Consider the following 16,606-nt stretch of genomic DNA (forward strand, 5'->3'; position numbering starts at 1 on the left):
GAGGCATACATTTTCTAAACCTGAGCACCACGTGCATGACCCGGCATCTAAATGAAAAGCGTGGGCTGCAGTGGAGTAGACACCTGAAGAACCACAAAAGATCTGAGGCTCCTCCTGCTCCCTCTTCTGCTGCGGTCTCTGCCTCTTCCTCCTTCTCCGGAGTGACAGGGGCACCTGCCACCTTGCAAAGAGAGCATGTCACAACAATACCACCACCTCGCAAAAAGAGCATGTCACAACAACACCACCACCATCACCAAGTTTCTCCACACTGTCCCATGGAAGCATTCAGATGTCCATCTCCCAAAACACTGGAGAGAAAAAGGAAGTACCCCCCTACCCACCTGCGAGCCCTGGCCCTGAATGTCAGCATTTCAAAATTTCTGGCCTATAAAATGCTGCCATTCTGTCTGGTTAAGAAGGTCAGTTTTAAAAACGTCATGACGACAGCTGTCCCAAGGTACGCCACTACTTTTTCAGGAGGGCCGCCCCTACACTGCACGAACAAGTGGCGGAAAAAATAAGGTGTGTGCTGCCCAACACTATTAGTGGCAAGGTCCACATAACCACCGATACATGTACCAGTAAGTACGAGCAGGGACGTTATATCTCCCTAACTGCCCAATGGGTAAATGTAGTGGCGGCTGGGCCTGAGGCGGAAATCGGTTTGACACATGTCCTACCAGAACCGAGGATTGCTGGAGCTATGTTGCCTCCTCCTGTTCCTCCTCTCCTTGCACAAGCTCGAGAGACTATTCGAGCAGCAGCAGGGAATAGTGGAATTTGAGCTTTAGCATGCACAGATGAGTCGCTCTGCGGAACAGCATTACTTGACCACCAGCGAGTTGGTCTCCATACGGCATGTGTGTGCCGTGTTGCGCTGTTTCGAGTACATGGTCACTGGTGATAACTGTGTTCCCGCCTGAGAGTTGTGGCTTTGTGGAAGCACAAGGCTGAGACGGAGGAGGAAGTCGCCAATGCAACTGGGGCACCATCAGCACCTTAGAAGGAAGGGTTAGCATGGCCAAAATGTGGAAAAGCTTTTTCAGCATGTCACAAAGACTGTCTTAGCAGGAGGCAGCATTTCAGCAACATGGTGGAACAGTACGCGTCCACACGTCTGCACGAACTGACTGATGGGTCTGCCCCATTTAACTTCTGGGTGTCCAAATTTGGCACATGGCCTAAACTTGCCCTTTACACATTGGAGGTGCTGGCCTGCCCTGCAGCAAGTGTATTGTCCAAACTATGTGTGTTTAGCATGCCAGGGGGTGTGATCACAGACAGGCGCATCCGCCTGTCCACAGCCAACGTGGACAAAGTAGTAGAGAAGTATACCGGCCACACCCAGCCACTGTTTCCCAATGTTTTGGGGCCTCCACTAACCAAAAAATTAAAATTAAAAAAATAAATAAATACAAAACTTATTTAAAAAAAAATATTGGTGACCTCCTCCACCTGCAGGACCTCCACCTCCTGGCTTAAGATTGTTATGTATCTTATATTGGATAAAGAAAAATATAAAAAGCAGCAGCACTCTATGAGTATGCCAGGTGCTGTTGGGTGTAATAAAATCCACCTTTTTCACTTGAAGAACGTAGTGCTGCCCTCATTTCGCCCTTCTTGTATTGGATAAGATATAAGAATATTAGAGAAGTAGAGTAGAGAAGTATACCTGACACACCCGAAAACATGTCTAAATGGTCGCACACAGAATTAACAGACGCACATAAAAAAAACTAAACAGTGTTGGCTTCTTCCTCCACCTACACCTCCACAGCTTCCTCAACTTCCTACTCCACTTGGACCTCCGCCTTCTGGTTCTAGATTATTATTATTTTTAAATAATTTGTATTTATTTATTTTAAGTAATTTCCCTATCTGCATTTGTTTGCAGAGCAATTGTACTTTTTTACCCCCATTTTGGATCCTTTTTGCAGCTCACTAGCCCTTTATATTACTTTTTTACAAAGTTCGGGTCCCCCTTGACTTCAATGGAGTTCGGTGTTAGGGATCAAGTTTGGGACCCGAACCGAACTTTGAAACTTAGTACGGTTGAACCAGTCGAACCCGAATATCCAGCAGTCCCCTCATCGCTAATCATACATTCTATTGTACAGTTAAAATGTTATTGGTTTCAATAAATTACACATATCGATGCAGCAGTTCTTAATTTGAAACTTAGCACGTTATCTAACCAAAGGCAAGAGCCTTTTAATTGTGTACACAGTGCGTATATGTACATATAGCATAAACAACTATATAGAAAAGGCAATATGATAACAATTACATAATAGTAGCATGAAAATGAGCTAAGGGAAAATCTACAAGAAGAAAATACATTGACAAAAATGTTAAACTTTTTTTTAATTCAAATTCAAAATGAGTTTTATGCACAGAAAAACAGAATCACATTGAAAATGCACACAGATCAAAGTTATGTCTAACTACTGCAGAATTTAACAGGCTATAAAATCGCTATTGTTAAAGGTGTTGTCCTTGATCAAACAGAATTTCGAAATCAAATAAGGTTTGAAAAATGCTCCTGTGTCAAGATATTGCTGTTAGATTCCTATATGGGCACTCCCTGATGTAATTTTTTTTATTCCCCCTCAGAAAGTCCATCTAAAGCGTAGAGTTTTGGTGAGAAGAACTGCTTGTTCGCGAATGTTACTGGCTGGCAGGAATCATTATGCCGCCAATGTACAAGATTATCCAAATGGTGGGCTTGAGATACTTGGCCTGTTTGACCACTTACACTAAACATATCAGGTAGAACTGCTGAGAGGGAATCAAAAGAAAAAAAAAAATAATTTTAATAAATTGTTATATGCTGTGTGGTCTAACCTTAAAAGTAATATTTAAAGGAAACCTGTAACTGTGGGCTGCATAGTGTAGTGACAGATGTGTAGATTTCAGCAGTCTGTCACTTCTGGGATAGCAGTCTGTACTTTAGAGTACTAGAGTATTGACATTCCCAACACCGCAGTGGGTGCCAGCGCTGTGAGGGAGGGGAGTCTAAGAGATTGGGGGCAGTGAGCTTTATAGGATTAATCTCCCTTGCAGTGCTGGAACGCGGCTGAGGGGTTCAGCATGTCAGTACTCAAAAGTACAGACTTCCATCCCAGAAGTGACAGACCACTGAAATCAGCTGGTCTGTCACTACATTATACTGACCTCGGTGAGGGAGGCATAGTGCAGGTGACAGATTCCCTTTAATCGTTAGAAAATCCCTGACTTAATGACTATAAACAAACCATGATGTCCATCTTGAAGAACCATATCATGGTTTGTTCTACTATTGCTTTATAAATATAAAAAATGATAATAAATCAGATAATTTGTTTTCGTGGTAATTGTAATGGACTCCAAAACATGTTGTAGCATGTTACGGTGATGAATGATACAGTGTATTAAATGTATCAACCCCAAATTTCTTGTAAATATCTCTTTTCATCTTTTAGTGAGGCAAGTATCTTCATCGCATCAAGTTTGTCCACACATAGCTCAGCACATAAAATATCAGCTAAAGAATTATTAACATCCTTTGCCATATTTTTTGCATCTCTGGAACAAACAATAAAAGACAAAAATGTTAATGTTATTCAATATACAAAGCAATTTCAAAAATATTTCTACAAAATAAATTAGCTTCTCGATCTGGTGCCTTTTTGCACTATACAAAAGAGAATAGAACTTCTGATTACTGAAAATTACTACAAAATCACAAACAAATAAAAAGTTCCTATAATGTTGCAATCATGGAACACGATAGAGTGAATGATTTATAACTGGGGCTAGTGGCATGGATCACTTTTTATTTTCATTATTATTATTAATTGAGACAGGTTTGGGAGGCAAAAAACAGGAATCTCTCTTGAATTGGAAAAAAATGTATATGATTTGTGTGTGTTAAAAAAACAAAAATGAAAGTGGCAGAGTTTGTGCTCTAACAGGAATTGCTGCCTAAAGTAGAAGGTTCTGCACTTGATCTCTAAAATTATTACACCTAAACTGTGGTTACCTTATGATCCCCCAGGAGAACTTTCTTAGCAGTTACAGAGGAGTGAATTCAGCTATTCACTGAACCATGAAGAAGAAAAGATTCTATCTAAGGGTCTTTCATTCTGTCCATCTGCAAAAGCGGATGGATTTCACCTCTTCCTTGACTTACACAACTTTATTAGAAACCTTACTCTAAAGAGACATTTTAACATCACAGCGAAACACAAAAAAGAGGCAAACCCAATAGAAGTAGTAGCAGAGTCCACACCTCAAGAACGTTTCATTAGTACTGATCTGAGACCACGGTCTAACTTCTACCCTCTACATCATAGGGGGAACTTTATAGAAACCTTTTATGATCTGGTCTTAGACGATTTCAGATCAGTCGACAAAGTACAAATCGAGAAACATAATCTCAGTGTCAAGGAGAAACTAGCTATCAAACAGCTTCAGGATAACTCGGATTTAATAATCCGCAACGCGGATAAAGGAGGTGGCATTGTCCTCCAAGATCGGAATGACTATATTAAGGAGGCGAATCGGATTTTGTCCGATACAGAATATTATCAGCAATTGATTGAAAATCCTCTCATTGAACACCAACAGTTATTCAAAGCTCTTATAAACTCAGCATCTCATATTCTGAGTAAAAAGGAATACAATTATATCCATGTCACAAACCCAGTTATTGCCACCTTTTACCATTTACCAAAAATCCATAAAAGTATCTTGAATCCCCCCGGTCGTCCCATCATCTCAGGCATTTCATCACTCACGTGCAATTTATCCCATTACGTCGACATTCTCCTACAAAAATATGTGGTACAATTACCATCCTATCTGAGAGACTCTACTACCCTAATACAACTCTTACGGAATATCGAATGGAAAGAGACATACTATTGGTTGACCCTAGATGTTACATCACTTTATTCAAATATCAAGCACGAATTGGGAATCAAATGCGTAAAAGGCTTTCTAGATACTGATGATCTATTACCAACAGAACAAAACGACTTCATTTTAAGGAGCATAGATTTTATCCTGACTCATAATATTTTTAAATTTGAAGATAACCTATATTTACAGACCAAAGGAACCGCGATGGGTACGCGTTTCGCGCCCAGTTTTGCTAATCTTTTTATGGGGGCCTTTGAAGATATTTTTATCTACAAATCAAAATACTGGAGACAAAATATAGTTTTTTATCGTCGTTATATCGACGATTTGATTTTAATTTGGGATGGTGACCTTTTAACTATAAATGATTTTATTAAAGATCTCAATTCCACCGAATGGGGGCTCACTTTTTCAGGCATAAGTGACAAACTCAAAGCTGAATACCTCGACTTGGAATTACATACAAATGATGGATCTATTATTACACGAACATTTTTTAAAGAAGTGGACTGCAACAGTTATTTGGACTTTTCAAGTGAGCATTTCAAGAAGTGGAAGAAAAACATTCCGTACAGTCAATTTAAGCGAATTAGGCGGAACTGCTCCAGGAATGAAGATTTCATTACACAAAGTAATGTAATTCGGTCGAGATTCTTACAAAAAGGCTATCCGACAGATGTTATAGATACAGCTTTTAATAAGGCAAAAGCGTTGACACAACTTGAATGTTTGGTAGGAAACAAGAAACAAAACGATACCAAATACCATAATACGAATTTTTTAACTACCTATAACAGCAATCATATAACTATCCGTAAGATTCTGTCTAGACATTGGTATATTTTAAAAAAAGATCCTTTCCTGAACTCTGAGATAACAAAGCAACCGTCCCTAGTGTTCAGACGAGCAAAAACATTAAAAAATATGTTAGCTCCAAGTAAACTGAAGAACAAACGTGAAGAATCAGTTAGCCATGTTGGCATCAAGATGCCAGGGAGCTATAGATGTAACCAACCAAGATGCCTCTGCTGCAGATCCCTAAATATTACCACTTCCTTTTTGGGCCGAAATGAGGAACCTTTCAAAATCAAGGATGAATTAAACTGTGGATCATCTAATATCATTTACCTTATTAAATGCCCCTGCAATCTTCGTTACGTAGGGCGCACCATTCAGACCTTGCGCAATCGACTAAACAAACACAGATCCAATGTGAAGAATAAATTCCTCCAGCATAGCATCTCTAGACATGCTACTGTCCATCACCAAGGCTCTTTTTTGGGATTCACAGTGACCCCGATCGAACAAGTCCGTTCAAACGGATACAATATCATCCAAACTTTGAGGAAACGCGAGATGTTCTGGATTTACAAATTAAACTGCCTCAACCCATATGGCCTGAACGAGGCTTTCGAAATTAATTTATGAAACCCATTCCCCCCCCCCATCTTTACCTTTACCTTAGCCTTAATAACCCTTTCCTTGTTTAACCTGGGCCGTGTCCCTTCCACCTCTTATACTATTTGTGCACAATCAACAATCCGCCAATCTATCCCCCCCCCCCGTCACCAAATAAACCAGACATCCAGTGATATAGCACTCACATTCAATTTATTTCCCTTGTGTCCGCTCCTCTCGCTACCCTATAAAAGATTATAAGTGTCACACACACTAAATATACATATTTATCCTATTTTATTGATTTTATAGAGCTTTCATAACTCAGCTTAATTCCAAATTGACATTTGTATGATCACTAGTTATCTCAATTGGACATTTTCACCTTTTAACCTTTGACTTTTTTCTTAATATAGCTCCACATAAGTCTTAGTGGTTTTTAAATGTTATTGATCCATTTGCATTTATTTATTAATTATCTTTTTTAGCCCAAATCTGGTCCCTTCATTAGGTCCCATCGCTTTTAGTCTCCCCAGCGCGATGCAGCGCTCTACAGCGAGCCCGGTCCGACACTCCCCCTTATTGATGTATTAGCAGCGTCTGGTTGCTATGTGACCGACGGCTGCGTCTTCTACTATGCGTCTGGTTGCCATGGTATCAGGTAGCAGCGTCGGATACCATGTGACCGACTGCTGCCTCATGTGACCGCCCATCGCTCCCAGCAGCCGCTTCCTCCAGACGTCCACGATCCTCCCCCTGACGGTGGTTACATGGTACAGTCATGTGACCGCGTCACATGACTGCACCTTAAGGTCCTACACATCCTGAAACCACGTATCTAACCTCAGCCACATCGTAAGTCAAAACATAAATCGCAACATTAGATAAGGTCTCCCTCTCATTAGGGATATCAAGTCCATATATTATTAATAAGTTTGTTAGGTAATAAAGTGTTTTTACCTTCTCTTACTTTTCTTTTCACATCAGCTCTGTTAGCCCTTCCAGTACCGCCCACTGACCCGCCTCTACCCCGCCTCCTGTGTGTTTTTGGCGGTTTTTTAAATTGTATTTAAATGTATGCATTTTTAATTGTATGTATGCAAGATAATTGTACCTGAAGAAGGGGTTAAACCCCGAAACGCGTTGTACCACTTGCCATAATAAACAAGAACCTCCGTTACTCCAACCTCTGGGTGTTTTTGCGCCGTGGGATACCCTTTCTATTATTTGCATTATTGGCTTTCTGCGGGCTTCCAGGCAGCCCTGAACAGAAGCATCCATCCCGGGCTGCACACCATCCGTTGTGAGGAGTTCATGGCAATTCGTTACATGTCCACATTAGAGTTGTGCCTAAACTAGCACAACTCTATCAGGTGAGCCTCTCCAGTGGAGATACCTTTTTCATTCATTCTTAACGTTATTACCCTATGGTGCGCCATTCTTTTTTGTTCTATAGCGGAACGACGCCTGATTCTGACAGAGGAGTGAATTGAGCACTCATGCAGGAAGCAAGGGGCGTCCCTCACATAATTAAATAAAGAAGCCCGCCGTCTTCTTTACTGCATGCAGCCTCAGTCAAGCTTTTTAACTGTCTGGCGCCTGGCAGCTTAGTTAGGGAGGTTGTTTCTAACAGGTGTTCACATTGGCACATCCTTGCTTCCTATGGACGCCACTATAAACAGGTACTGAGTGCACTGATAACTCACCCTGTCTACAGGGGGCACATCATCTGAAGAAATAAGAGACTTAAGCTGCATTTTAACATCTTACCCTCTGTATTGTAAGGGTATTTACAATAGACTGATTGGTTCTCCCCTTTAATTAATACTTTGTGTAATACTTGATATGTTTCCCTTGTAATGAAGTGGGTTAGAGAGAGTACCTATCCCCCATTGTGCTGATAAGACCACTTTCCTGAGTGATCTCAGAGACATGTGTGCTGCACACTAGAGGAGTGGTTAACAGGTTAAAACATTATGATACACATTTATTTAGCAAACTCCACCAGGCCCTCCATTCTAGGTAGGATGTGAGTATGATTGCCCTATCTTTCTTTTACACCCTGGGGTGTCGGTCATGTGTTATATTGGGGTAGACAGCCATGGGTTATAGCATGATCAACAGAGTCTCCACCCCATTTATGCTAGTGATGTTTATTTACTTTTTATTATTCTGTATAGGATTTATTTGTGTTATCGTACATTTAATCACTTAGTAAATATATTTATTCACGTAGCCGGCGTAAGCTTATTCATTCTCAAATCTTTTAAATTCCCTTTACGTTACAAGTAGTGGGATTTGAAATATGAATATGCTCATCACTGATGTGTTACATAGAGATAGGGTAGCTTGGACCCACCACTCCAAATGGGAAACCCGGGCATTCACAGGAATTAATAATCCGCAGGCGGATTATTAGGGTTGCACGTGTTGTGCAAATTTGCTATGAGCTGTGAGTGGAGCTGTAGAAGGCTTGGTCGAATCTAGCAATTTTATTTTGAAAGTTGTAGAAATGAGCAAATTCTAGTGAAAATCTGTAAGACTCTGTGAAGTTAGAGCTTACAGACTGTGGACATCAGAGCTCAGGGGCGTAGATAAAGGCTCATGGGCCCTGGTGCAAGAGTTCAGCTTGGGCCCCCCCTTTCCTCAGTGCTCTGTGGCAAGGGGCAGGGAAGCACATAGGCTTCCAGCTGCCTGAGGCAAAAATTTAAATGCCCCCCCATGCCAAATTCTTGACCTATCCCCTTCCCTTTAGTCAGAGGTGTAACCTGACCAGCATGCACTTTCTATAATACTGGTGTCTTCTTATGTGGCACAAGTATTTTTGGCCCCCCTCAGGCTCCTGGGCCCAGTAGTGACTGCTACCTCTGCACCCCCTATAGCTATGTCCCTGTTAGAGCTCCTGTGATGTTGAGGAGGATTCTGATGAGTTAGAAAACAGAGCAGTGTCAGGATGTTAATTTATGGCACTGGCAAGAGAGAAAGCGCCTGAGTGTCTACAATGAAAAAGGCACTTGTGTTAACCCGTTTGCTACCAGCGCCGTACATGCACGGCGCTGGAGCAATGTGTAAACATGGTGCCTGCTCGCACATGCAGCGTGCGCCATGGCCAGCAGGTCTCTGCTGTTTCATACTGCCGATCGTGGTAATTAAAGGCTTTAGATGCCATGATCAAGCGAGATCACGATATCTAAATGCGCAAAAATCCCAGTGTGTGCCAATAGATAAGAATATAAAGGTGTTAGAAATATATCTCTGTTGAAATTGCTCTGCTTTCTAGAGTGTGACAAAATATGTTGGTCAAAAAGATAAAGTATTGTCTGGTATATGTGAAAAGTTGAAGGTTGATCCTTGAACAATGGCCTACCTTTAAACAAGGGTTGGTGTGTCTGGGCTGTTAAGGGATATATATAAACAGTATTTTATTGCCCCATCACCCTAGTCTCTCGCTCCCTTGCTGAAGTCTCAGGAAAGTTGAATGAATCCTTGAGAGATAAGAGTCAGGAAAGGGGGGCTAATGGCTGTGATGGGCTGATTCCATCCCCCAGCCTTAACAGAAATGACTTAAGAGACAGATAGTTTGCTAGGCAAAAATTATTTAGATAAGAGATGTTGGCAATGCAAAAGTGACTATGAAGAAGGGAGGGGGAGGGGGTATGAGGCGTACCTGTTTCTGCATCTGAAGGAAAGGGAGATAATGAACTTCCTCAAGCTGAATCTGTCTCTAAGGATGTACATAATAATAAGCCCTTCATAAGAGTCTGGCTCCCTGAGCAGGGATTCTCCACCTGCTTTTACATTTCACACTGATAATGTGGAAGGTGGGAAAGGATGCCTGGCCCCGACCTCTACTTTGGCGCCCCCCTCAGGTAAAGTGTTGAGTTTTGGAGTACCGCACTCTGTTTTAGGTTCACTGGTGCCTGAAAGGACTTATTCAGTCGCACTCAAATAATAGAAGGATTGCAGCACACAGTTCCCTTCAGGTAAAGGGCCTGTCTCCAAAAGGAGTGGCAAAGCATTTTCATATGGATATGCCTGCCTCATGGAGCTTGGATGACCTACCATTCCCTTCTGCCTCTATTTCTGAAGAAACATATATGATTCTCTTACAAAACAAGTATGTCTTTTTTATAAATGTCTCAAAAGCTGATCATATTGAACGTAAAATGTCAATGATTTTGTTGGTGCATAACAAGTTAGGCCACATTTACAACACTGTTTAGTTTTCCGTACTTCTGATCCGTCAGAACAGAAAAAAAGGCTTTATTTTGAAAATCAATTGTACTCACTTTCCATTTGTTTTTTTAATAATAATAAATGTATTATTTTAGATGGGAGAAAAAGTTCTATGTGGAGGTATAAAATAACGGATCTCTGACGGAACTGACAAAAACGGATACAAAATCAGCACAATGCATGATCAAAATAAAGGATCAATTTTCTTCCTTTGTTCTGACACATCAGAAGAACATAAACTAAACAGTGATGTGACTGTGGTCTTCCTGGATGCCCATAAGGTGCTTGATGAAGAGGTGCAATGGTTGAAGTGTGATGCAAAAGAATGCTGCAGGTGTAATAATATTAAAGTGAGGGGTATTTCAGAGGATGTTTTGCTTGCAAAATTTATGGGGAATTTGCACCAGTTATTTCAAGATATGGTTCCCAGGTAGACACCCCAGAATCTCACCCTAGACAGGGCTCATCGTATCTCTAAACCAAAGACTGCACCGCAAAAAGTTCCACAACATGTACTAATACGTATACATTTCTATTACATAAAGGAAAAAAATATGCTTAAAACTTGGAGGTGTTGTTCTCTTCCTGACCTATACACTGCTTTGAACTTGTTTCCTGACATCTCTGCAGAACGTTACAGGCTAGATATCAATTTCCCCCATTCACGCAAGTTCTACAGGATCATCATATCAAATATAAAGGGCGATTCCCCACTAAATCGCTGGTGATCCGAAATGGCTCTACAACAGTGCCTAACACTGTGGATGACATCCTAAATTACCTCAAGAAGTGGATCTGTTGTATTCAAGAATGTGTAAATCACTCTTCATCATCTCCTCAGGCTTCTCAGCCGCAGTACCTTCCAGAGGAATGGTCTACAACTGGATTCCTGGGGAAGTGCAAAAGTCTGGACGTTGAACTCATCGTCAGTTTTACTTTTACATAAGATGAGATGCTGACTGTTCTCTGATAACTTAAGACTGTTTTCCTTCCTTTCTCCACTCTACTGAAATTCGGTGGCATTGCATCATTACATTTTTACCACAGTTTTGTTGTTCAGGTTATTTTTTTTTCTTCCTTCTCCCTTTCGTTGGTACTGGTATCTTTAGATAATGGTAGCACCTGAAAACAATTATGTGCTCCAAAACCTAAATGGTGCACATTTCTTACTGAGCCCTGCTGTGTAACTAAACAGCAGTTTATAACCATATATAGGGTATTGCCATACCCAGGAAAAATTGTCTAACAAATTTTAGAATGGTGTTTCCCCTGTTACTGTAACCCTAATTAAAATGAATATCTGGGTCTAAATTTGCTCCATAAAAAAAAAAAGAAAAGCACTTATTATATTCCTATATGAATTCCATGAGAGGTTTAGTTTACAAAATGCAGTCACTTTTTGTGTGTGTGATGACGGTTTCCTCTGTACTGGTACCTCTAGGATTTTGCACATGCAACAAGACCCTTGGAAACAAGTCCAGCAAAATTTGAGCTCTAAAACCTAAAAGGTGTTCTTTTCCTTCAGAGCCATCCCATTTGCCCAAACAGTTTATGTCACATGTCATGTGTACACGTTTATGACCACAGATGGTGTATTCACATACCCAAGAAATATTGTGCAAAACATTCTAGGATGGTTTTATTCCTATATATCGTGTAAAAATTAAACATTTTGAGGTACTGTAGAAATACATTTATTAAAAAATATGATTTTAAATTTTCACGGCCCAATATAAAAAAAACACAAGTAGTATCAAACTGCTCTTTACACCACTAGATAAATTCCTTGAGCTGTGTAATTTCCAAAACTGGGTCAATTGGGGAGAGTTCTTAAGCAGGGATCTCAAGTCTCCCGGACGTTCAGGGAGTCTCCCGCTATTAGATAGCGGCCCCCCGATGCCCGCATGTGAAACAATATATCCCGAAAAGGTTTACTCGCAGTAAACCTTTCCGGCAACCTGTAGCAGTGTCCCCTTCTCGGCGCGTGCGCACAGTGTAAGAAGAAGCCGATGCCAGTAGTCCACAACCGCGCATCAGGCTGAGCCTGTGCGCATGTGCGGGATCTCAAAGCAGGAGGAGGGAGAGGGAGAGTCGGCACTGAGGAGTAGAAGGCGGCGCTGGCGCGAACGGCGATGCATGCGGCCGGGCACCATGCATCCACAGACCTCCACTGCTTGGGCACCTTAATTCAATGATTGACAGGTTAGTAAAACCTGTTTTTCCGTAGAATAAAGCCACAAATAGCTTTTATAAGGCCACCTTAGAAATCAGAATGCTACCCTGGACATGAGCATATGTTTAGCTCACAGGGCTTATAGGTGGTGACAGAATCCCTTTAATCATATACATAAATATGATAATTTGGGGTAGGGTAATGAGCCCAGTCCTCCACACCGTAGAGCAAAGTGTGAAGATACTGCATATGTTTGGAAGATGTAATAAAAAGTTTGTAAATGAAAAAAAAATGAAAACCTCCCGGAAATGAGAAGTGCACCTCCCTGAAATGAGTTTTTGCAGGTTGGGATGTCTGCTTAAGTATTTGCACAAGGCCTCTGGAAACCAATAATGTACTGGTGCCTGAAAAACATCCCAATACAAAAAAGACCCAAAAATCCATAAGGTTCTCTTTTATTTCTGTGACTGGTGTTGAGTTACGTAGCAAACTAGAGCCACATGGGATACTTCTAAAAACTGCAGAATCGGACGAATAAATAGTGAGTTTTATTTCTCTTTTAGGAAATGCTGTGCTACACAAAAAATTGATTAAAACTGAAAATCTGAAAAAAATAAATATGTCATTTAAATTTACTTTAATTTTTCTAAGCACCTAGAGGGGTAACAGATATTCTAAATATGGTCTTGAGTACTTTGGAGGGTACATTGATGCATTGCATTGGTGCATTGCATGATAGGGTGAATTAAGTTGTTTTTGTAATATATAGGGTTTGCAAAGCCTCTTCAAAACTGAATTGGTTTCTAAAAAAATATAAATAAATTGGACATTGGAAATTTTCTTGAAAATGTTAAAAATTGCTGCTAAACTTATGAGCCTTCTAACAGCAAATAACATTTACAAAATAATGGCAACATAAAGCAGACATATGGTAAATGTTAATCATTGAAGGGGTTATCAAAGACTGAATAACCTCCCTACAATGCCAGGCCCTGTGATACTGAGCATACTTATCTGGTCCCAGACACCGGTTTTCTCCCGGAATGCTCCACGGCAGTCTTCACTGGGCTGCATAAAACGGGGACGGAGGGGGTGCAGCCAATAGCAGGCCGTGGCGGTGACCTGCCCCCTTGCGTCACGTGCAGCGATCTGGGAGGAAACCAGCGTCGAGAACCAGGTTAGCATGCTCAGCATCGGGGAACCGTGCATTGTAAGGGGAGAGGGGGTTATTCAGTGTTCAATAACCCCTTCAATTTTTTGTGGTATGACTGTTGTAAATGCAGAGAAATAATAAATGTTTCCAAATATTTGCATTATGGATCAACAAGTGTGAACTCACTGTGTCAACTAAACGGTTTGGTGTAGGGCTAAACGTAAGGGCATTATTCTGGCGCTTCAACGGTATTGATTCTTTAACCTCTATTTTTGTCACAAGTTAGTGGAATATGAGACTTTGTAAGGAAAAAAAATAAAAATAAAAAAATCATCATTTTCCGCTAACTTGTGACAAAAAATAAAAAATTCTAGGAACTCGCCATGCCCCTCACAGAATACCTTGGGGTGTCTTCTTTCTAAAATGGGGTCACTTGTGGGGTAGTTATACTGCCCTGGCAATTTAGGGGACCATATGCGTGAGAAGTAGTTTGAAATCAAAATCTGTAAAAAATGGCTGGTGAAATCCTAAAGGTGCTCTTTGGAATGTGTGCCCCTTTGCCCACCTAGGCTGCAAAAAAGTGTCACACATCTGGTATCGCCGTACTCAGGAGAAGTTGGGGAATGTGTTTTGGGGTGTCATTTTACATATACCCATGCTGGGTGAGAGAAATATCTTGGCAAAAGACAACATTTCCCATTTTTTTTATACAAAGTTGGCATTTGACCAAGATATTTATCTCACCCAGCATAGGTATATGTAAAATGACACCCCAAAACACATTCCCCAACTTCTCCTGAGTACGGCGATACCACATGTGTGACACTTTTTTGCAACCTAGATGCGCAAAGGTGCCCAAATTCCTTTTAGGAGGGCATTTTTAGACATTTGGATCCCAGACTTCTTCTCACGCTTTAGGGCCCCTAAAAAGCCAGGGCAGTATAAATACCCCACAAGTGACCCCATTTTGGAAAGAAGACACCCCAAGGTATTCAATGAGGGGCATGGCGAGTTCATAGAAAAAAAAATTTTGGGCATAAGTTAGCGGAAATAGATTTTTTTTTGTTTTTTTTCTCACAAAGTCTCAATTTCCGCTAACTTGGGTCAAAAATGTTAAACTTTCATGGACTCAATATGCCCCTCAGCGAATACCTTGGGGTGTCTTCTTTCCAAAATGGGGTCATTTGTGGGGTGTTTGTACTGCCCTGGCATTTCAGGGTCTCCGCAATCATTACATGTATGGCCAGCATTAGGAGTTTCTGCTATTCTCCTTATATTGAGCATACAGGAAATTAGATTTTTTTTGTCCGTTCAGCCTCTGGGCTGAAAGAAAAAAATGAAAGGCACAGATTTCTTCATTCGCATCGATCAATGTGGATGAAAAAATCTCTGCCCAAAAAAAAAGGAGGGGAAAGGCGTCTGCCAGGACATAGGAGCTCCGCCCAACATCCATACCCACTTAGCTCGTATGCCCTGGCAAACCCGATTTCTCTATTCACATCAATCGATGTGGATGAATAAATCATTGCGGGGATTTTTTATATTTTTTTATATATACAAAGTGTTTGCCAAAGCATAGGAACGCCGCCTCCTCCTCAGCTCGTATGCCTTGGCAAACGTATCTTTTACTGCAGAGGAGAAATCTCGTCTTGCAGCGCCGCATACACTGACTTTTGTGTAATCTGACAGCAGCGCAATGCTTCTGTCAGAATGCACATCAGTGCTGCAGCTGCTTGATCGCTTGGTCCACCTAGAAGGTAAAAAAAAAAAAAAAAAAAAAAAAACAGGCCGCAACGCAATAAATTTATTAACATTAACTTTTATAAACTTTTGAAACAGAACAATAACTTTTTTGCTTACCGGTGATTTTTTTGATTTTTTTTTACCTTTATTGGACAAACCTCTCCTTCTCCATGGGACAATGTGCAAAGCACAAATCGCCCGGAGATGTGGCGAGGTACATTATGCTCTTTGTCCCAGGTGAAAGGAGAGGTTTGTGCAGCTCTGTGTGAAAGGGCCCTAAGACCCCTGTGTGCCTGTCCTGTGTACGCAATCCCTATGCTAATAGTGTACCTGAGTGTGGAACTTGCGGAAACACTCCCCTATGCATAGGGCAGGCTGGTCAGGACAGTCAGGACAAAAAAAGGTGGTGTCATGCCTTATTCCACCCCTGCTACAGACACAACATCTTTTTCTTGGGGAACATTGAGTTGGGGTACCAGGATAGACAGACGGGAAGTGTCTGCCATGTAGCCGGCTCACTACATCAGGGCCTTGGGGCACGGACCCTCCTGGATACAGGATTTCCGAAATGATCTCTTCCTGGAATTTTAGGAACGATCCTGTTCTCCCAGCCTTACTGTAGAGAACAAAACTATTGTACATTGCCAATTGGATCAAATAAACAGACACCTTCTTATACCAGCGTCTGGTTCTGCGGGAAACTAAATAGGGAGCCAACATCTGGTCATTGAAGTCCACCCCTCCCATGTGAAGGTTATAGTCGTGGACAGAGAGGGGTTTCACAATGACTCCAGTTGCCCTTTCAATTTGTACAGTCGTGTCTGCGTGAATGGTGGACAGAAGGTAAACGTCCCTCTTGTCCCTCCACTTCACCGTGAGCAGTTCTTGGTCACACAAGGCAGCCCTCTCCTCCCGTGCAAGTCGGGTACTAACGAGCCGTTGGGGGAAGCCCCGGCGACTAGGTCGCGCGGTGCCACAGCATTGAATTCCGACTATAT

The 16,606-nt window shown here is 41.4% G+C and overlaps 1 protein-coding gene across 3 annotated transcripts in view; it reads right to left on the reverse strand.

The window, feature by feature from the left end:
- Positions 1-2,349: 2,349 nt before the first annotated feature.
- The window catches only part of MTRR (5-methyltetrahydrofolate-homocysteine methyltransferase reductase), an 877,206-nt gene continuing 862,949 nt past the window's right edge, over positions 2,350-16,606 (reverse strand). For all 3 annotated transcript variants that reach the window (XM_044292703.1, XM_044292705.1, XM_044292704.1), the window contains one exon: positions 2,350-3,567. In XM_044292703.1, coding sequence (XP_044148638.1) covers positions 3,423-3,567 — 145 coding nt within the window. In that variant the 3' untranslated portion in view covers positions 2,350-3,422. The remainder of the gene's footprint in view (positions 3,568-16,606) is intronic.

This window comes from Bufo gargarizans, chromosome 5 (genome assembly GCF_014858855.1).
Source record: "Bufo gargarizans isolate SCDJY-AF-19 chromosome 5, ASM1485885v1, whole genome shotgun sequence".
NCBI lineage: Eukaryota > Metazoa > Chordata > Amphibia > Anura > Bufonidae > Bufo > Bufo gargarizans.